Raw genomic sequence first — 21,326 nt, 5'->3', positions numbered from 1 at the left:
ATTGTAGGGGGAAAGTAGGCTGTTTTCCTGATGGTTGAACTCTCCAATAAAACCACATTGATATGATTTGTGTCCGATCTTCTCTTTCCTTTGTGGCTATGTTTCTGATGTAGGCTGAAACATAAGTTGTGTGAATTGGCTCATGGTCACAGGCCTGGGCTTCATGGGAGGAAGCAGCAGCAGACCTCTGTGCCTCCATCCGTGTGTAAGCAGAGCTCTCATTCCACTGCACTCCTCTAAAAATGTGGCTGAGCACACCACTGGTTACACAGAAGACTTTTAACTTTCTTCTTTTAGTTTGGCAGTGAACATTTGGCCGTCTTTGTCTCTGGGGTTGGTAGATGATGCTCACAGTTTGAGTTGCCAAATGGATCCTGAAAGCTTTGGGGAGAATTCATTACCCTTTGACAGTTTTTTTCAGATTTGACGGGTGTTCTGTGCTTCTTTCTCAGAGCTCTTCCTTCATCTGGCCAGTTTGAATGTTTTGGTTGGTCATATCAGTTTCCTGTAAGGAGCACCTGGGTCTCAGTGTGTTCACAGAATGATGTTTCTGACCTTAGAGTCCTTAGAGGAAGAATCCATCTGCATCTTCAAATCCACCTAGTCCCACATGTCCTTGCAAAACAATCATTGAGATGATGAACAGCCCTGCACTGGATGAGGGACTGGTGAGGTCATATCTGGATTGTATTCAGTGACATTTCAATTTTAACTTCAGGCCAAAGCTAGACATACATATCTTGGTGTTAATTCAAAAGACCACCCAAAGGATTCTTATGGACCACCAATGGCTCCAAGGCCACACTGAGAACCATAGATAAGGATCTAAGAATGGAGTAAATGAGTTCATTTTACAATAAAGATTTTTGAAAACTCCTGGAGAATAGGCATTGGCCTAATGAATTCCCCAGATTGCTGCAGGAACTGAATGTGAGCAGCAAGGGCTCCTGGGATTTGCCACCTGCACTGCCTCTGGCCCCAACAAGGAGATGTTGGTTCCCTGCCCTTGGTAGGGCGCTTACCTCCAGCTCTATCTGGAATATAAACTTCTCCAAAAGTAAGACAATTACCTTGTTCAGGGCGACAGCAGAAGCAACGAGTTTAGACAAATTATGAAAAAGAATCTAGGCACAAATTAAGATGATCATTTAGATGTTTGATTTTGATAATAAGTTGATACTAGATAACATTACCCACAGGTGATCTGGTGTGTTTGAGTAGCTTCTTTCATTCCAAGAAACTCAGAAAAGTGTAAAGAGGAAAAACCATCACCTAGGGTAACCACGATTATTATTATTGGAGAATATCTACTTCCAGGCATAGCGGGTATATGTTTTTCAAACAAAAATGAGATTCATACTCCATATACTATATTATAGCCTGCTTTTTAAAAAACTTTGTGGAAATACAAATCATATGCCATAAAATTCACCCATTTGAAGGATACAGTTCAGTGGAGTTTAGTAAATTTACAGGGTTGAGCAAGCATTACCACAATCCTATTTTAGAATATTTCCATCATGTGACCAGCTTGTCTCACTCAGTATATTGTGACCATTTTTCCATATCAATCACAGACTACAACGGCTTCCCAATATTCCATTGTGTAAACATGTAATATCCATATTAATACTGGTATCTATCTAGGTTCTTTTCTATTTTATTTAAATTTTTATTATTGCAATGTTGTACATGTGTTTATTTGAACTTCTCAGAGAATTTTTATAAAATAAATTCCTCCAAGTGGACTTACTGAGTAAAAGCAGCAATATGTTGAAATGTTTTATTTAGATCACCAAATTCCCCCTGGGAAGGTGGTATAAATTTATCCTCCCACCAGCAGTATATGACAGGTCTTATTTCTTCATACTCTTGATAATACTGAATTGTCAGTCTTTTTATTCTTTATCTGATAGGGAAAAAAATAATATATTTTTCTTTAATGTACAAAAAAAAATTGCCCAGAGAAACAATATCTTTCACTTATCAACTTTTTGTATTTCTTCTTCGGGGAAGAAATCTTCTATTTTTCTTTTGAAATGTTAAGTCTTTTTTTTTTTTTTTAACCCGTTTTACTTATAAAGGCTCTTTTCCTCTCAGGGTTATTAATAATTTTTCATATATGCTGTATGAGTTTCTAAAATTATCATTTCTCTTTTAGCATTGTTTTATTTGGAAAATAAAAACTTCTAATCCATAGATTTATAAAAATATGTATCTGCAAAGTATAAAGTTAAAAAAATTTTTTTAATTAATTTCCATGTCTCCATTTGAGAAGCATTTATTAAGTGCATGATATGTGTCATGTACTTGGCCAGTCATTAGAAATCGAGTGTTGAGCAAAACAGCACAGTTCCTGCCCTCGGGGCATTTTCATTCTGGTGCTATGCTTCTTGTCTTTTCAGCTTTCTTAATACTTTTACTTGTTCAGAGCATTACTTTCTAAATTGCAGCTCAGGAAAATTCAAAATAACTTGCAAGCCTACAAAATACAGACTATAAAAATGAAAAGTTTTCTAGTAAATGTGGAGAACATTTGTTCAACAAATATTTATTGGGTATCTGTATGTCAAGTACTTCTGAGGGTTTTGCAGACTGAATACCAAACCAAGTGGCCTCTGCTATCAGGGAATACAGTTTACTTTAGATTAAGCAATTCTACCCTTGATCCCTAAGTAATCCAGTTTTAATAAGAGGATACACTATCTTGCTAACTTAATATTTTTTCATTTATCAGTCTGTATTAAACAGTGAGATCAGTTTTTTTTCCCTTGTCCATTTTTTTTTTTTTTTTTTTGCTGAGCCATCACAGTGGATTTCAGCTTATCTACATAAATTGAAGGGAAATGCTTCCCAAAAGATAACCTGAAGGAAGGGTTATAAAATCTTTAGATCATCTTTCTGTAAAGACTGAAACACCGTTTCACCTTGCCTCATAAACTTATATATGTGTAAGTTTATGTGTACTATATGTATAGTCAGCCTCATCCTTTTTATTTTTCAGAATGTTTGGTAGAAAAACATGTTAAAATAAAAAATGAATGGTGTGTAATATATAAAAAATTTTAATCCCTATTTTGTATACCTGAAACTAATATATACATATTGTAAATCAACTATACCTCAATTTTAGAATATCAAAGATTATTTTAAAAACTCCAAGATGAAAATTCCTTAATGGGCCCTTAAAAAAAAGCATTTGAACTTCAGGCTACTGTCTGTGAAAAAGACACAAATTTTTAAGTCACTGGAGTTCGAAGCATTGTGGTACTTTGTCTGGCTGATACAGGGAAAGGCTGCCATCCTTACCCCAGCTCCCCTGTTTGGGGAGCTACCAAGCCATCCCCCTACCTCAACTTCCCAGTAACTTCTTAGGACTGACTCCCTACTCCACAGTCACATCTTAAGAGATCTGGAAGAAACGAATATAGATTCTTGCTTTGAAAAAAAGTTGAGATATATGCTACGTGTTTGTGGTGCTAGCCACTAGGGTGATATCACAGACACTAGAATCACCAAGCCAAAGGAGGGAAGCCAAGTTCTAGGCGCTGAGGAGGTGATGTATCAAGAGGAGAGTCTTACGTTTGAGAAATTCTGCAAATGATCAGGAGCGGCGGTAGGTGGGAGAGGAGAGGGGGTGCAGACAGTGTACTAGGAGATGCTAGAAAGCGTGTGGCAGTGAGAAGTAAACTACTTCTGTCTCTAAAGGCAGTCTTTGCAATAAACTTCAATTAATAAAAATGCCCTGGGATTGGTGTTTGTTTTTTATCTTTAAATGATTCCATTTAATGCAATTGTTTTCTTCCAATTTAGTTCAGGAGTGGGAGACCATATTTTGCTGATAGAAAGCTTTGCCTGACTGTGACATCCATCTGGGAAAGCAGTGACCACCAGGATTATTCTATTTCATACTCAGGGTTATTGCTTTTGTAGATGAACGGATCCAACTAGCTAGACTATTGTACAAGCTGAATTCCTTACCACGGCGGGGTGCTGGGCATTTGGTTAGCAGCTGTGGCTGCTGCTTGCTCCTAAGGTATGAACAAATCACCCCACTGATGAGCTGAGCTCAGGGTGGTCTCATTAAAACAGATGCCACTTGGATACAACTTCACAGGACCTTGGAATGCAGGGAAGTTTAAGGGTCATCTAGTCCAACCACCCACACATTTCCACTGAGATCTGCAGGAACTAAATTACTTCTGCCCCAGCTTGAAAAGACAGACATGCCACATGCATCCCCACACGAGAGTCCATTCTGTTCCATGTACTCTCAGACTTTATTTGGTTGCCTGGGTGGGGCTGAAGAGGAGGAGGAAAAGAGTGCTGGAGGGCTGGGTCAGTAAAGGTTATTCAACGTGTGCTTCATGATGGTCAGAACCCCCAGCCACGTCTCCTGGGCCGTGGGGATGATCTGGGAGGCTGGCAGCAGGAAGCCATAGCGCCCCGTGTCCCGGAGTTCAAAGGTGAAGGAGTACTTGATGCCTTGGTTGTAGGACCAGTCAATGCTGCCTCCACTGGCTTGGTCTGCGGCAGGAGCAGAACCGGCAGAACAAGGTCAGTCACTTGAAAATATTTGCATGGGCCAAGCTAACAGTCCCAAGCCGAGAGCCTCATGCAGTGTCGACTGGAGTCAGCCTCTGCTACCTTCCTGCTCTTGACCAAGCAGCCTGGCTTCCTCCCAAGAAGCTCCCCTGAAAGACTGCAGTCCAAGAGGCCCAGAGAGGCAGACCAGCAATGGTTCTCCTCTCACTAGGGTGTGCAAGGAAGCTCCCATGATTTTGAAAGCCGCCTCCATCTAATAGCGGCTTGGGTCAAGCCCCCACATATTCCAGAGTTGCCCACATGGGTAACCAGGATTGTCCCCCAGGGTCCTGCTCTGCAGGGGGAAAGTGCAAAGGGCCAGAGTCATAGCAGAAGCCCTCAGCTGTCTTTGGCAGACAGCTCTGCAGTAGATAAACAAAGCTCCTGAGGAACTGGGCTGGGGAGGAGGAGGTGGCTCCAGATCAGAATTGAACCCCACAACACTCTGAACAAAGCAAAAACCTTTTCATTCAGGGTTGAAACAGTCTCCAAACAAACTCTAAACAGTCCCAAAACAAGGCCAGCCAGAGGTGAGATTGTGACCCCACTTGCCCCCCAAAACTGGGCAGTTGGGGCAGGAAGTCAGACGTGTGTCCCTGTGCACTGCTTCTTCAGGACTCTTCCCTGAAGAGAACCCCAAAATTGCTGTATCCCCTCAAGGCCCTACAGAACCTCCTCCACCCCCCACCTGTCTCTGCTGCAGCCAGTGAGTCTCTGCGCTTCCTGCTGTTCCCAAAGCACACCAACCCAGAGCACGTGGTAGGGACTTTGTTCTAGAAGATTTCTCTGCCCAGAATCGCTTCCTCAAATAGCCTCTTGGCTCCATCCCTCATTTCCTTCAACACTTGCCCAAATTTTGCTCTCATTGAGGCTCCTGCTTCAGTCCCACTTCTACCCCCATTACTTGAGTCCCCTCACCCTGTCCTGGGAGTTCTTTTTCTCCTTAGCATTGATTACTTAACACACCATGTCATTTCCTTATTCATGTTTATTGTCTAGAATAAATTGTCTGTCCCTGACTAGAATAGAAGTCTGCTTATTTTATTCCCAACTGTATCTCAAGCACACAAAACAAGCCCTAGTGTATCATAGGTATCCAATAAACATTTGTTGACTTAATTCTATTTGATACATTGCATGGATTAGTAAGCTGAGCAAAGATAAAATATATTCTATAATAGATGGGCATTGGAGGAGAAGTATTTTTTAAGTTGAATTTCTTGGGGGATCTACAAGGCCATCAGAACTCTCTACCTGCTCCATGTATGAAGCTGGATTTAACCCCAAGATAAGGGGACAAGAGTTCTCAGAGGAACTGAAGTGTTCGTCTGAAGGTATCAAGGAAAGCAGAATTCACGTCAGGAAAGGGCCCGCTGCCCACCAAGCCAACAGTCAGCCGGGGCCATTCTCCTTGTCCATGCTCCCCACATTGGGGCACCCCTGGCTACTTCCTCTGGGAGAGACACTCCCGTAGGCAGGAAAAGTCAACTGGGCTTCCTCCCAGGACCACCCAACGAGACCGTGCACACTTACAAATTGTTGTGATGATGCTGCCATACTTGTAGCTGGTCCCATACAGAGACTTCAGGGCCTCAACAGCGGACTTAGCCACCTTATCCTGGAGAAAATGCCAAGCAAGATGACTTGTCACGGCCAGCAACCCCAGATCCCCCATAACCACAGGGCCAGGGTATCCTGGGGGCTGGCAGGGTGACCCAGGAGCACACGCCCTGCAGAAGCCCACCCCCAGCAGACAGCATGGAGCCCACTGGGCCTTGCAGGGTCAGTCTCAGGAACTCAGAAGCCCTATGATTCTGAGCTTATGGGCTGTCTGGCTGGTACTTCACGGCCCTTTGGTCATTCTGCAGCTCCAAGTGTGAACTTGTGGTACTAGCTCAAAGTCCAGCCCTGCCCTTTGCTCTGTCATGTGACAAGAATGACTGAAGCACTCTGTGCCTCAGCTTCCCAGGCGGAGAGTCTAATCAGCCTTGCTGGTCTTCCCAAGCCATCAGGGGTCCATGGGAGAAAGGGGTGCTAGGCACAGTGTAGGCCCTCGTGCCTTAAGCAGGTTTGATGGGCCCACCCAAAGCTGCCTTTGGGATGCGAGGGCAAGCAGACCTCAGGTACATACCAGCTCAGTCTTGTCAGGGATTGATTGTGTTGTGTAGCCATAGGGATAGAGGAGGAGCTGGGAGTAGCTGTGGATGGAGAGGAAGGCCTTGAAGTTCCCATGGTCTTTCACAAAGTCCACGATGGACTTGACCTCCACTTCAGAATTGGCATACTTGCCATGATAAGTCTCCGAGCAGGGGCTGCTGCTGGCTCCTGCCTCTGTGGGAGGGGAGAGAGGAGAGCTGGCATTCTTTATACCTGAGTAGTTGGTTTCCAGGGGCTTCCAGTCTTTGCATGAGGTGAGATGTACGAGGCCTCACCCCCACCCTGGATAAGGAAAGGACAGAGGCCTTTTATAACCTGGGGGTCCTGGGCCTCCCTCCCCAGCCAAACTTGGACAGAGCTGATGAACACACCCAGAGAGGTAAGAAGGTCCTCATGTGAGACTGCTCCCTGCAGCGCAGTGCCCACGGACGGAAGGGGCTGAAGTTAGACTAGAAAACCCCTGGATGGGTTTCAGACCTCAGATCCATTGGAGGACTTTCCTTTTACTGGCAAGTAGGTCTCAGAGGCCACCTTTCTCACTGAGTACCTTGGAGGAGGGGCCGGCATTCCCCACGTGCCCCCACGTCAGGGGCAGGAGCGGAGTGGGGCAACAGGACAAAGGATGGTAAAAAAACCATTCTGGGGGTCCCGTCCCTGCTCCCCAAACCACACTGGGCCTTACTCCCAAAGCCGGCATCCCAGTTCCGGTTGGCGTCCACCCCAACACAGAGGGAGCTCGACATGACGGATCGAGTCTTGCGCCACAATCGATTCTGAGAGAGGAAAATGGTTAGCCACCCCATAGGGGCCACAATCAACACAGAGCCTGGGTGTGGACACAATGGGGGATCAGAAACCATTTACAACTGGTTTTCAGGGAGGAAGATCTGCAAAGGAGGCTCTTGGCTGAAGGAAAATGGAGGAGATGATAGATGGCACTTGGCAGAGGGTTCTACTGGTGGAAAGTGAAGAAGGCATGTGGCATTCCCCCAACCCCATACATAGCTGATTGGTCGCAAGTTGTCCCATAGAAATAAAATAGAAGCAGGAAATAATTTCTGGGGAGTATGTCTCCACTGGGAACAGTTCTGTCCCCCACAAGCTGGAGATGTTTTCAGTTGTCTCATCTGGGGGCTTGAGGAGGTCAGAATGCTGTTTATGCAGGACAGCTCCTGACACACCAAGAATTATCTGCCCAAACTGTCAAGAATGCCAAGGTCAAGAACCCCTAGTCAAGGAGAAAAGGTCTGTTTGTCCTTCCCTCAACTTCTAGGGGCTGAAATTAGGGGAGAGTAGCTTGTGGGGCTCAGAGGACAGAGGCTTGCCCCGCTTCCCCCAAGAACAGGAGAAGGGCTATACCTGGCTGTGGGTGAAGGCAAAACCATCAGGGTTGGTGACAATTTCCAAGAATATGTCCATGCTGTCAAGAATGGCGGTGAAAGTCGGGTCCTGGCCATAGTCTTCTGTGAACTGGGGTCAGGGGGAGGGCGGTGTTAGGGAGCAGAGGGGCAGAGCAGGCCAGGCCATGCATCTGCTGTGCTGGACCAATGGATGCCTGCCCTCAGCCTCCCTCTGTGGTCACTGCTTCCAGATGGGAGGCAGGGGCCAGGGGTCCTGTGGGCCGTGGATACCAATGCACCACCAGGTGAGAGGACCCTCACCTCCCCAGGCTCACCTTCTTTGCAAACCAGACCCCAGTGGCCTGGGTGATCCACTCCCTGGAATGGATGCCTAAGTCGATCCAGATGGCTGGACGGTTGCTTCCCCCAGTGCTGAACTGGATGAGAAGAACAGGAAATAGTTCAGCTGGGGCCCCATCTCACCCCCTGGAAAGGGAGTGCACCCTAGGCTGTCTGGTCTCTGTACCCCAGGTTGAAGCTCCGTCTGAGGGGCCGTTACTCAGGTGGGAGGCGGAGGTGGGTCTGGACAGGGATCCTGCAGAGCCTAGCTTCCTGCCGTCAGCTCAAGTGAAAGTGAAAGTCGCTCAGTTGTGTCCAACTCTTTGCGACCCTATGGACTGTAGCTTGCCAGGCTCCTTGGTCCATGGAATTCTCCAGGCCAGTATACTGGAGTGGATAACCATTTCCTTTTCCAGAGGATCTTCCCGACCCAGGGATCAAACCCAGGTCTCCCGCATTGCAGGGGGATTCTTTACCGTCTGAGCCACCAAGGAAGCCCAAGAATACTGGAGTGGGTAGCGTGGGGCACACATGACTTGGCCAGACTTCCAGGCCCCACCGTGTTCCCAGGCCCACACATGGTTCTGTCAAAGGTCACGAGCAAAACATTTTATTTGGACTACCCAACTCTGGGATACTTTGCACAATGTGACACTTGACTGGGAACAGGGGAGTCACCTGAAAGTTTAAATTGTGTGTACAGGTATGTGTACACCTGTGCTACACACGGAGTCCGTATAACAGTGTGTTTTCTGTCACCCTGGGCTTATGCACAGATGTGGGTATCCATTCTTGCGGAAGTGCCCACATACATGCACTGGCATGCACCCATTACCTTCAGCACATAGATGGGACGGCCTTCATAGCTGCTGCCAATCTGGAGTTTGCTGACAAGCTGTGGGTGCTCAGCCACCAGCAGGTCCATGAAGTCATAGATCTGAAGGGGCAGAGGAGGGAAGGCTGCCTTCTGGCTTCCGAAAGGAGCCTGGATGCCTCGCTTAAGCAGCTCCCTGAGCGAGCCTGCTGTGAGCCCTGAATGTGGAGGAGCTGCAACCCAGAGCTTCCAGGCAGCGTGGAGATGGGGCAGAGGCCACACACATCCAGGCTGGCCCTGACACGATCTGCCAGTCTGACCAAGAGCTTGGTGCTTGTGGGGAGCAGTGCCCTCCCGGGGTCCCTTACCTCGTCCAGGGTGTGGTAGGTGGCATAGTTAAATGAGTTGGTGCTGCGGGCCCGGCTCTGGGAGGCGAACATCTGCTCCTGCTCCTCGTCTAGCAGGGACTGCACGTCCTCGATCATGATCCTGTATCTGATGCCATGGGCTTCCAGGAAGACTTTAACAGCCTGGAGGCTGGGGAAGGGCACTCGGACGTCGATGGGGGAGCCTGGCTGGCCAGGGCCCCTCCAGAAGTCCAACTGGGGAAGACAAAAGCCACTGTCACTGCGGGCTGGGGAAGGGCACCCATGGGAGGGGGTGCTGGCGCCAGAATTTCCCATATAACTGAGGATAGGGCATGAATATGAGGGGAAGAGGATGAAGGGAACCCCTGGGCATGGCACAAAGTCGTCTGGTCAGGTGAATGGCCTAGGAAGCAGAGTGGAGGGGCTTGGAGGCAACAAGGGAGAGACAAGAACCAGAAGTTGGGATGGGGGAGGGTGGGGGAGGCCCTTTTGCTCAGATGCACAAAGGCAGCAAGATTCCAGAATTGGGAGGTTTAAATCACATCCTAACAGGGATCATCAGTCCCATGGCTCATTCCTGGGTGGCTGGGGAGAAAGAGCCCAGGTCCCAGGTGGCCCCAGGTGGGTGGAGGTCTGGGGCAAGCCCGTCTGCCCTCAGAGGTACCCTGGGGCCTCAGGGCTGCTCCCACGTCCTCTGACCTGCAGGTGCTCCAGGTCCTCCAGCTCCTTCACCGTCTGCACCTCGGCCTCATCGGCGGCAGTGATTCGGAGCACCTGGTGCCTGGGCAGAGCGGGAGGGGAGGCTGAGGGCCTGAGCAGCTCCTACTGGCCATGCACACTCCCCAGGCGGGAGCAGGGGGGCTGGGCCAAGTAGGGGAAGCACAGGGGATCCCAGCAATGGGAGGCCTAGGCTCCCTGGAACCTTCTAGACACTGCTGCTGTCACCGCCCCAGCATAGACTCTTTCTCTCTCCAAAGACCGCCAGGCCTCCTCCTGCCTCCTCTTTTGAAAATTCCTCTTCAGGGCTCAGATTCTCCAGGGCTCACGAGGCTGTCCTGAGAGACTGGACCCTTTCTCAGTCCTGGTCCCCCGTCAGCCTGCCTTCTGGGATGTGCTAATTTGCTACCCTCTGGCCATCTTCCCATGTATCTCCCCCAGGTGCTGGCTGGCGGATGAGTGCTCCCCCGTCTCTCCTCTGAGCACCCCCTCCTCTCCATGCTCCTACCCCACAAAGTCCTCTTTGCCGAAGGCAGCCCCCAGCAGCACACTCAAAATCAGCAGCCCCTGCATGCTGCAGTCAGTTGGGAAGGTCAGCTGATGCGGAGAAGGTCCTGGGGCCTTTTAAACTCTCCCAGGACAGAGGTCTCCCAGCTGAGCCCAAGCGTAGTCCTTCTGCTCACACCTGGGCCCTCTCCCACGGGCAGTGGGGAGGGGAGTTCCGGGCTCTGACACCGGCCCACCCTCCATGATAAAGTGTCAGGGAACAGGGCAGCTGGAGAGATAAGCCAGGCCTCAACCTCTGGCCATGAGGGCCCAGCCTGGGCCTGAGGGTCAGCTAGGGCTTGATGCCTCCCAGCTGGAAGCCTGCTTGCCCACAGACCCTCCAGTCCTATTACTGACCCGGCAAGGGAGAAGAAGCCGGGACCCTGTAGCCTGGCCGCACCAGCTGGGGCCTTGTGTGGGGTGTCCCCTTCTCCCACGTTCCTGAACGCCAGCTCTTTTGTTCCCACGAGAGAGCAAGCTGGGAGCCAGACTTGCTGGCTCCTCAACCACCCTGGTTTTGTCTAGGGTCACCTGACCTGTAAGGGCACAGCCCTGGGAAGGAAACTTCCCAGCCCCACTCCCACCAGTCTCGGCGGCCTTGTGGGAATCAGGCCACAGCACAGGAGCAGAAGTTCCCCTCCCTCCCTGCTGCTCTAGGGCTTTGGGAATCAAGGGTTGCCCTCGGTGGGAGCTGTAATCGGATGTCCTCTGAGCAGAAAGTGTGATGGTGGGAACCAGGGCCAGACCCCTGTGGGGACTGCACAGTGTACAGGATGTTGACCTCACTGAAGAGACATCTAACACAAATCCACCCTAATCCACAGGGGTCAAGCGGTTCCCTCGCGGCATCTGGGGGCCCTGGTCTGCGTCAGGGCCTCAGGCTCGGGCACTGATGAAACAGCCAAGGCGGCCCTTTCTGGTTTCCATCTGTTCCTTCTGCCTCTCCAGCCCACCCCCTACCTGGCCAAATTTCCTAGGCCAAGGCAGAGGGACCCACTGTGTTTACCGACAACTCTCCCAAACGTAGCTCCGGGAAGGTGATAAAACGCTGAATTCATCCTCAACAGATGTTAAGCCTCCATGAAGACTGTTCCTTTCTATACTCTGGCAGCCTTGTCTGCCCTCCACACCCCAGGGAAATCTTACCTCCTTCCTGAAGCTTCCTCTGGCTTCTCTCCCACCTCTCTGTCCCGTCTCTGAATGAATGCTCATCTCTTTGCTCATTCATCCTTCTGGGCCTGGTCCTCCGCTCCACCCTGACATGATGCCCAAGATAGATGGGCCCCTGATCTCATGGAACTTGGTCTGATGGGGCACACGGAAGTAACTAACTTGCTTGTATTCTCTCAAGTTTTCCAAGACGCTGTCGGTCACCGAGACAGAATTAAACATGCATGACATTCATGGGGAGACATACCCATGAGAGATAAAGGGGAGGGGGAGAAGAGCCTTCACTCGCTGCAGAACTGACACCTGGGAGGGGAGCAGGAGAAGGCAGATTGGGCAGGAGGAATTCAGGCAGCAGCACAGCTCTGAGGACATTTCAGCCAGGCCGATGCGGAACCTTGGAGCCAACACGGCAGCTCAGGGAATCCTGTCTCCGACAGGAACGCTGGTACTAGAGCTGTGCTGTGCTCAGTCACCAGCTGAGAGCAGCCCAGGGGACACGTGGCCTCGTCACACCACAGTGATGGGACCATCGGGCCACTAGGCTCCCCAATGACTTGTTAGGATGCTGACAGAGTTCTAGTGGGAAAGACAGAAATAACCAGCCAACGTGTTGGTTCTCCAAGAAGTTGTCATCAAGATAGGATGAAACATGCAAGACACTCCTTGGGCCGCTCCCCTTGCTATAGGAGACCTGAGCATCGCATTTTCCATAATGTGGTGTGAAAGGCACCAGGAAGGCTGTGGACTCAGAACTGTGGACCCAGCCAAGAGTGTCCAGCAAAGACTTTACCAAGAAAGTGAAATCTGACCTGGGTCTTAATGACTGGATTTTGCCAGGTAGGACAGGGAAGTGATGTTTATCACACTGTTTGGTGCTTGAACACAAACACACATTTATTTCTCCTTAATCATTCCTAAAGTGTTATTTCTGTCTCCCCAGTGAGACTATACACTTCCTGAGACCAGGAACCATGTCTCACCCATCCCTCATAGTCCCCCTCATCTCTTAAGTGTCCTACAGGGCTCTCAAGATGTTCTAATCGGTCCCCCATCCCCCCGCCCCAGGAAAGGTTTTGTAGAGCCTTTCTTTAGTTTGCATTATGAAAACAATATTTCTCTTTTTAAGTCAAAAGCTGCCCTATAGTTTTTAATGTTTCATGCACACTACCCATGTTGAAGGGGGTACTGGCTAATTCTTGGTCTTTTGTGAATTCCTTTCAGAAAAGACAAGCCCGTTGGAAAGGGGGGAGCCGTAAGGGAGGGTGCCACAAGCCGAAATTAGGGTCAGCACTGAGCAGCAAGCTGAGAGCACAGTGGCAGAGGAATGTGGGTCTCAGGTAGAGGTTAAGCCTAATTTCTGGGGTCCCTCCAAATGCTGAACATTGCCTTTTGGTAAAGACCAATTTGCTGGACTGGAACCCGGGGCAGAGAGCCACAGCTCTGCCTTTCTACCCATGGGCATGTTTCACATCAGTCCAGAGTGAGGGCAAAGATGAGGGCCATTGGGCTGAAAGCTGGGGGAACAGGCAGAGCACCAAGACCTGGTCGCATGAGAACGAAAACAGGCTGGCATCTAGACTTAAGGACAAGCCACTGGGCAAGTGCCCGAGTGCAAACAGACGGCCCTGTCACCACATCGACCGGCATTCAGTGCATTCAGTGTCCCTCCCTCCTTCCTGCTGCTGAGCTGGCTGAGCAAACCCAGAGTGTATGCGGGTGCCACCCCTCAGCAAATCACCCCATTCCCAGCTTAGGAATAAAGTCTAAGATTGAAAGTGAAATGAAAGTCACTCAGTCGTGTCTAACTCTTTGCAAATTCTCCAGGCCAGAATACTGGAGTGGGCAGCCTTTGCCTTCTCCAGGGAATCATCTCAACCCAGGAATCGAACCCAGGTCTCCCACATTGCAGGCAGATTCTTTACCAGCTGAGCCACAAAGGAAGCCCAAATTCTAAGATTGGTCTAAGACAGTCTTCAAAGAATCTCATTCTATTTTGCAAGCGATTGGTTAGAGGTAGGCATGTGACCCAGTTTCATCAATGAGATATGAGGGGAAACCAGCAAGGAAACTTCTAGAAAACATTTCCCCATTCTTGAGAAGGAGATACCTTTCTCTGGACATTGTCCAGTCTGTTGCCCCACCCTTGGACTGTATAATATGAACGAATATACATTTTGTTTTTATTAATTGGGATTTCTGTTGTTCCTGTAAAAAGCATTCTAACTGATACACTGACTAAGGTAAGCATACAGGTATTTTTAAAGCACCTGTATTGTCAGAAGCCAATAAATTTTAGCCCAGGAGAGCCTTTACGGGAAATGGAGAAAGACACCCCTCCCGCTCTGGACAGACATCATTCCTTGTCCTACGCAGAATACCTTTCTGCAGTGCACAAGCTGGACAAACATCCATGGCGGCCCTGTTGCCAGAAAACACCCAAGCATGGTCAATAGGAGCTCTAAGACAATGCTTAGACATCCCCACAGCAAAACCCAGAAAATGGGTTGCTAAAGCAGCATAAGGAGACACAGTCCTCCATGTCCACATTAGAGATCCAAGGGGGCCAGTGACAAGGGAGATCTTGGAAGAGAAGACAAATGGGTGCAGTCAGAGTGGCTAGGTGCAGTAAATGAATGAGACATCAGCTGTCCCCCTTTGGCAGGTGTGTTTAAGGCTGTACGTGCTACATACAGTATGCATGGGAAGAGACATCTATGGGAATATGGGGCAGCCAAGTGGTGGACTGTAAAGGACATCTCTTATTTGCCCACCCAGTATCCTCCTCCTTCTGATAACAGCACCTTCATTTTCCCTTAAGGTCCACCCTTCCCAACTGTGAGGTCATGTGACTCAGGTGGACGGAGCCACCCTGCCCCCACCCCAGCTTTAGGGATGAGCCAACAAATTCTACTTCTTTCCCACAAGCTTTTTCAGGTTGGTTTTCTGTCACACATGATTGAAAAATGTATCCAGCTATAAAAATAGATAACTAATAAAAACCCACTGTATAGCACAGGGAACTTTACCCAATACTCTGCAATGGTCTGTATTGGAAAAGAGTCTAACAAGAGTGGAGATATATATATATATATATATATATATATATATATATATATATACTGATTCACTTTTCTGTGTACCTGAAACTAACACAACATTGAAATCAACTATACTCCAATAAATTTTGGTTTTAAAAAAGAACCCACCTAACACAGACACGGTCTAACTTCAGAAGAGAGAAAAATGGGACAGCAATGCCTTGTACAGTGATTGCCACAAACCAGCATATGATTTAGGGCAGGTGCCTGCACATCCCTGGACCTCAGTTTCTTCATCTATGAAATGAGGGAGTTGGTCAAAATGATCTCCACAGTCCCTTACAGCTGTGACCCTTTATGATTCTAGGACACTTATATTTTTACCCTGGGCAGAGTGGAGAGAGGTCTGCCAGGTTTGTGGGAAGGTCAGAATAGAGACAGAGGGGCCCTGGAGTTCTCAGTGGGTAAGTGCTCCCAGGGCAGTGTAGGTTGAGAGGGACCACGTCCTGCTAAGGTTGTATTAGGGAGGGCGGTCTTGGTGGGAGGCACGGAAGACAAGGAGAAGAAGGTCCATCAGCAGCCCTCCTTGAGTTCTGCTTTCATAACTGAGTGCCCAGTAGAGACTATTTGTTTGCTTTCACGTTATGGAGCTCTCACTTTAACATAGTTAGCAGTGTTCATCCTCAGAATGGAGGCAGAAATTTTCTTTGGAAGAAGAGTCACCTGCAGAAAGAAGCACTCCAGTGGGTCTTTAGGAAAATTCAGAAAAAAAAAAAAAAGTCAAAATCAGAGCCCAAATCTCAGAACAGAGATGCAGAAGAGAGAGACATTGAGCAGGGGTGCCCCATATGCACAAGGAAAAATGTTCATGACCCAGCCTGAGAGAGGAGCTGGGGAGCACTTGGGGGTGCATTCCTATCCTTAGGGGGCAGGATGGGCTGCCCCAGCAAAATAGGAACAGGCAGAGGAAACCACCTCTGAATTCCAGTGGCAGCAATCTCCAGCATCCAATTTAGGTGTTTTATTTTCTACATTGCATTTCCCTTCTGTGTTCCCAAGGAAAATTTCGTGAGATGTTACCCCTCGTTTTGACTCTGTTTGGGGGAATTGAGGGAGGTGGGCTGATGGGTAAGGAGGTGAGGTGCAGATGGAGAATCACAGAACTTGGTGAAGCTAGTTAGTTAGGACAGAGCAAGAGGCCAAGTGCAGACCCCGGGGAGAGGTTAGCAATGGACAAACCAAATGAATAGATTTGCAACCGTGTCATCATTCCCAAGGATGGCCCTGCATCCTGGAGGATGGACCCTCCAAAGGCAAACAGGCTGGAGTTGTTATTCAGGACGCACACCCCACCAGCAAGAGGAACACGGCCTCGTTTGTCAAGCGCTGACAGGTCCCACGCCAGCTGGGTTCTCCCTCAGTTTGTACTGTGTGGCTGCCTGGGCCTTCTTATTTTTCTAAGGAAGCTTTTAAAATTTTTACTTTATCTTTCAGTAAAGTCATTTTCTCTCTGACCCTGTTGGGGCCATGCAGAGGTGAGAGGGAGGAGGAGGGGGAAGTGGACAGCACCTCGCTGGACTCCCAGGACCCCAGCCATTAGCCCATCACCCTCGGCCCCTGCCGCCCGCCCTGCCCTCACACAGGACTCTTTCACATTCCAAACTGCCTGCCTAGTTTGTTTTTCTAAGAAAGCAATAACCACAGCACATTCACTGTGGTTCTTTATAGCTTTCCATATGTATAATCGCTCTTTCTCCCTTCAGTTTTTCCAATGTTTTTTTTTCTTTCAAATAAATGCTCATAAATTTTTCTGGTGAAAAGGATGAAAAACATACCAAAAAAGGACAGTCTGTTGGGAGAAAAAAAACAAGCAGAATGCAGGGGGAAAAAAGTCTTGTTTAGTATTATATACCCAAGAAATGGGGCGGCGGAGGGTGGGGGGCTGTTCAAGCTTTATGAAAAAGAGATTATTCTGTAATAGCTCCCAAACTTGCATGTCTAAGTCTTGAGCTTTTACTTGATAAACCTAAACCGCACCCCACCCCCCACCGCCATCACACCCCTGGACTTGCTAGAAGAGACCCCTCAGTCCCAGGGGGACGGTCCCTGGCTTCTCTCAGCCATTAGGTTTATGTGGAGCCTTGCATAAGTCGGATGATCCAAAGGCCTCCAATCTTTATAACTGCAAAGTGTTGGATTAGAAACTTTCAAAGGACTCCTTAAGCTGGAAAGTTCTATGGCTTTATGATTCAGTCAGTCATTTGATGAGCTAGAGCAAAGAAATGGATTCAGAGGCCCCTGAAAATCCTCTGCCCTCTCAGAGAAGCTGCAGCAGAGTCTGCCGGCTGCCTTTCCAATATCCATACTCCCCTTCCTCCTTGCCAGCAGAGCTCCAAGTCTGGGGGGAGGGTCAGCAATGTGACCAGCTAGGAAGCAACTTTCCAGCCTCTCTTGCAGGTTGGCCTGGCCACCTGACTGTCCCAGCCAATAAGACGTACATTTAAGTTCATGGACAGTCACCTCAGCCCCTTACCCTTCCTGGCGACAGACTAGCGGTCAAGAGGGTCACAGAGCAGCCAAACAGAACAGGCCAGAGAGGTCAGGGTCCCCAACGCATCACGGACACACTGAACTAGCCCTGGACTGCCCACCTCAGATGACTTGTTAAGAGAAACAAAACCTTCATCTGGTTAAGCCACAGTAAGATAGGTTTGGAGAAGGAAATGGCAACCCACTCCAGTACTCTTGCCTAGAGAATTTCGTGGACAGAAGAGCTTGGTGGGCTGCTGTCCATGGGGTCGAATAGAGTCAGACACGACTGAAGCGACTTAGCATGCATGCATGCATTAGAGAAGGAAATGGCAACCCACTCCAGTATTCTTGCCTGGAGAATCCCAGGGACAGGGGAGCCTGGTGGGCTGCCGTCTATGGGGTCGCACAGAGTGAACACAACTGAAGCAACGCAGCAGCAGCAGCAGCAGCAAGATGGGTTTCTGTCACCTATGCTAAACCTACACTAGGCAGAGGAGAAGAAACACCCCTTCAATACTGAGTACCTACTGTGTGCCTGACAGGAGCTGAGCAAGAGGGAATAACCCAGACATGGTCAGTACCCTCATAGGCTCTCAAATAGCAGTAGACAGAACCACAGATAAAGAAGTCAATTAGTATCACTGCTGTCAAAGAAATTAATCAGTTCAGTTTAGTCACTCAGTCGTGTCTGACTCTTTGCAACCCCATGGACTGCAGCACGCCAGGCCTCCCTGTCCATCACCAACTCCCGGAGTTTACCCAAAGAAATAAATAAGGTTTGAGAAAAGGAAATGATAGATCTACTTCCAGTGGGTGGTCTGAGAAGGACTAGTGAGGAAATTATACTGAAGGGGAAATCTTAAGGAGTGGGACACATGAAGGAAGATGAAGAGGACACAATATTGCAGACGAGGAGGAGCAACACGTGCAAGGCCTCTAGTTGGGAAGGAGCTGAAGGAACAGAGAGAAAACTGGCGAGGCTGGGGCTGATGAATAAGGCATTAGAACAAAGGTGAGACATGGCTGGCCACCTCGCAGGGCCAGCCAAGCAATACCTTGGGTGGGTTTTAAGTCACTGAAGGATTTTTAAGGGGAAAGTTACCTTTTAAGAAGACCACCCTCTGGAAAGCCGTTTCAGCTTCAACTTCGGAGGGCCTGTTGGCTGCACAGAGATCTTGCCAACGTGGCTGTGAGAATGAGTTCCTGGCCCTGGTCCTGAAGAGCTTCAAGCATGACTAGGGTGACCTGCAGGCCTGTCCCAGGCCTGCCACTCAGTAGCTGTGTGCCTTTTAAAAGCCAACGTCCAGTCTGAGTCTGAGCTTCCTCTTCTGGAAAATGAAAGACAGTACTAGCCTACCTCTTGGAGCTGTGAGGAGGCAATGGGTTGAATCCCTGGAAACATGCCTGGTGTGTAGTGTGTGCCAGAAGAGAGTTGATTATTTTCACGGTTACTGGGAAGCCCATCAGAGTCCATATCTGCGGCCTCTAGGACAGTGCTTCTCTGACTAGGCTTTAGCATCACCTGGGTCCCCTCCTCAGAGATCCTGATTCAGGAGGGCTGGGGTGGCCGGAGAACCTGCCGTTCCAACAAGCTCCCAGGTGATGCTGATCCTTGTGGTCTGCAGACTACGCTGTACTAGGCTAGGGTCAAGGCAGCCCCTGGGAAATATTCCGGAGAAGGGTGACTGGCTCCCCAGTGTTGTAGCCACCTTCGGCTCTAATAGCAGCAGAGAGTAGGAGGCCCAAAGCCCCAGGAGTCCCTGGGAGACTTGAACATGTTCCTTCAAGTCAGGGGAGTCATGGGAGCAGGGATCAGAGGTCTTCAGCCTTTAAGAAACCTCAGATCTTCTGGGCAAGATGGTAAAAAGGTGAATTTGGGGGCCCACCCCAAAGAGTCTGTTTCAGTCTGAGGGTGGAATCTAGCCACCTTTATGTTAAATGACTCCCTACAGATTCTGCCCCGGGCCACCCTAAGACAAATGGTGACATGGTGGGTTTGGAGTTAGACAAACCCAAGTTCAGATCTCCAACTTTCCATCTGTGTGGCCTTTTATGACCTTTAAAACCTCTCCAAATCACGCTCTCCTTATCTGAGCTTATTAATGAGTCTATACACCAGGAATATCCTCCCCTCAAGGCTGAAATAAAAATATTTGTGCAAAGGGCATAAAAGTTATAATCACAGACTCCAGTGTGCAAAAGTATGACTTGCTTTATTTATCTATAGCTTATATTAACTTAGCCCACAGCCTCGGGTTTCTGTTAATAGCAGAAAAATTCAGCTTGGAAATTCTAGGCCGCTTCCAGCTTTGAAAAAAAAAAAAAAAACAAACACAAAAACTCAAGTCTCTTTAGGGGAACTCTAGCCCGAGTCAGGACTCTTCCCTCCTCGGTCGCTGGCCTTTTTCCTGGAGATGATCTAGGTACAGCTGGCCCTGGACACAGGCATGCCCACCATGCCATCATGGCCACTGGCTGCATGGCCCATCAGCTCAGCCTTCTTGCCTCTACCTTAGGCCTTCTCACATGCTAACCTTCTCATTTCTTTGCTCAGAGCTCTCAACAGCTGCATTACTGATGTGTACCCAGCCATATGGCTGCCTCTAACCACCTGTCCAGACCCCCTATCAGCCACTGTTAATCTTTGGCTCAGGCGCCATATTGGACATGGCCCGTACCTAGAGCTTTGATCACCACTGATGCTCTCTTTCCACTAACTGGTCCAGCTTCTGTCTTCTTCTACAGGTTGGGTGGGAAGCAGAACTTGCTCTTATTCCTACCATTCCCCCTTTTCTTCCCTGTCTGCAAAACCCTGCATTCTTTGTGTCCTGCAGGGGCTGACTCATGGGCACCCACAATTCTGGGTTTTTTCACTTTTCATTTTATATTGGAGTTGTGAAAGTTTCAGAGGCACAGCAGAGTGACTCAGCCGTACACATACATGTCTCCATTCTCTGGTACCCACAGTCCTTTAGCAACAACAATAACAAAAGTCTGGCCCTTGTAAATGAAGGTCTTGCTTTCTGCCTCAGACTTACACAACCCCACTCAGCTCTCTAGTTGACCTCCTCTTCTTGGGGGTACCTGCTTGCCCCTGAAGGAGGGCAAACAGACCCACTATCCCTGCTCCCTAGTGATGGGGTAACGCAAAAGGGACAAAGCAGCCTGAGGATGGTAGAAGGCAGCTCATCTGTGTCTTAGAATCTCTCCTTGAGATAAAATGCTTTCTTAGTAAATGGCCTTGCCTGGACTAACTTCTCAGTGCATGACTGTGGTGAGGAACAAGAGGACCTCTCTCTCTGGATGTACAGTGCTTTGCTATACTGGCTCTGACTGGCTGAAACTCTGCTCCCAAGACCAAGGGAGCATCTGAGGGTGCCCAGGAAGAGTAGGTCACAAACCAGTGACTTGTTCAGTTTTGTTATCTGGGTGACGAAATGGGGGACTCTGAACAGGTCACTCCAAAATGGGCAACTCCTCCCTACCCAGGATGGGAAATGTGGCAGGAAGAGGAGGTCGCCTGTCTGTACCCACCTCTCACTCAGGGTGCCAGAAACGCCGCCCCTGGAGATCCACTCCTTCAGATCAAACACTGCCCCTTCCAGGGTCCTCTTAACATTTAAGTGCCAAAGGGATGATGTGGATATTAGTAGCTCCAGTGTGTTATCTGTTTGGGGCCCCGAGACCATTATAAGAGGAGAAAAGGGAACGCCTGCTAGTC

At 48.9% G+C, this 21,326-nt stretch overlaps 1 protein-coding gene across 1 annotated transcript; it reads right to left on the bottom strand.

The window, feature by feature from the left end:
* Positions 1-4,234: 4,234 nt before the first annotated feature.
* On the bottom strand, positions 4,235-10,982 carry CPA1 (carboxypeptidase A1). Its single transcript, XM_055589527.1, has 10 exons — positions 10,828-10,982; positions 10,302-10,383; positions 9,603-9,836; positions 9,256-9,357; positions 8,417-8,518; positions 8,101-8,211; positions 7,424-7,514; positions 6,716-6,915; positions 6,118-6,202; positions 4,235-4,527 (listed from the first exon to the last, which is right to left on the bottom strand). Exons 1-10 carry the CDS (start codon positions 10,890-10,892, stop codon positions 4,340-4,342), a joined length of 1,260 nt encoding a protein of 419 aa, XP_055445502.1. The 5' UTR covers positions 10,893-10,982; the 3' UTR covers positions 4,235-4,339.
* Positions 10,983-21,326: the final 10,344 nt, after the last annotated feature.

Source organism: Bubalus kerabau, chromosome 8, assembly GCF_029407905.1.
Source record: "Bubalus kerabau isolate K-KA32 ecotype Philippines breed swamp buffalo chromosome 8, PCC_UOA_SB_1v2, whole genome shotgun sequence".
NCBI classification, from domain to species: Eukaryota; Metazoa; Chordata; class Mammalia; order Artiodactyla; family Bovidae; genus Bubalus; species Bubalus kerabau.
The sequence above is the reverse complement of the archived record's forward strand: the minus strand, read 5'-3'. Positions and strand labels throughout refer to the sequence as shown.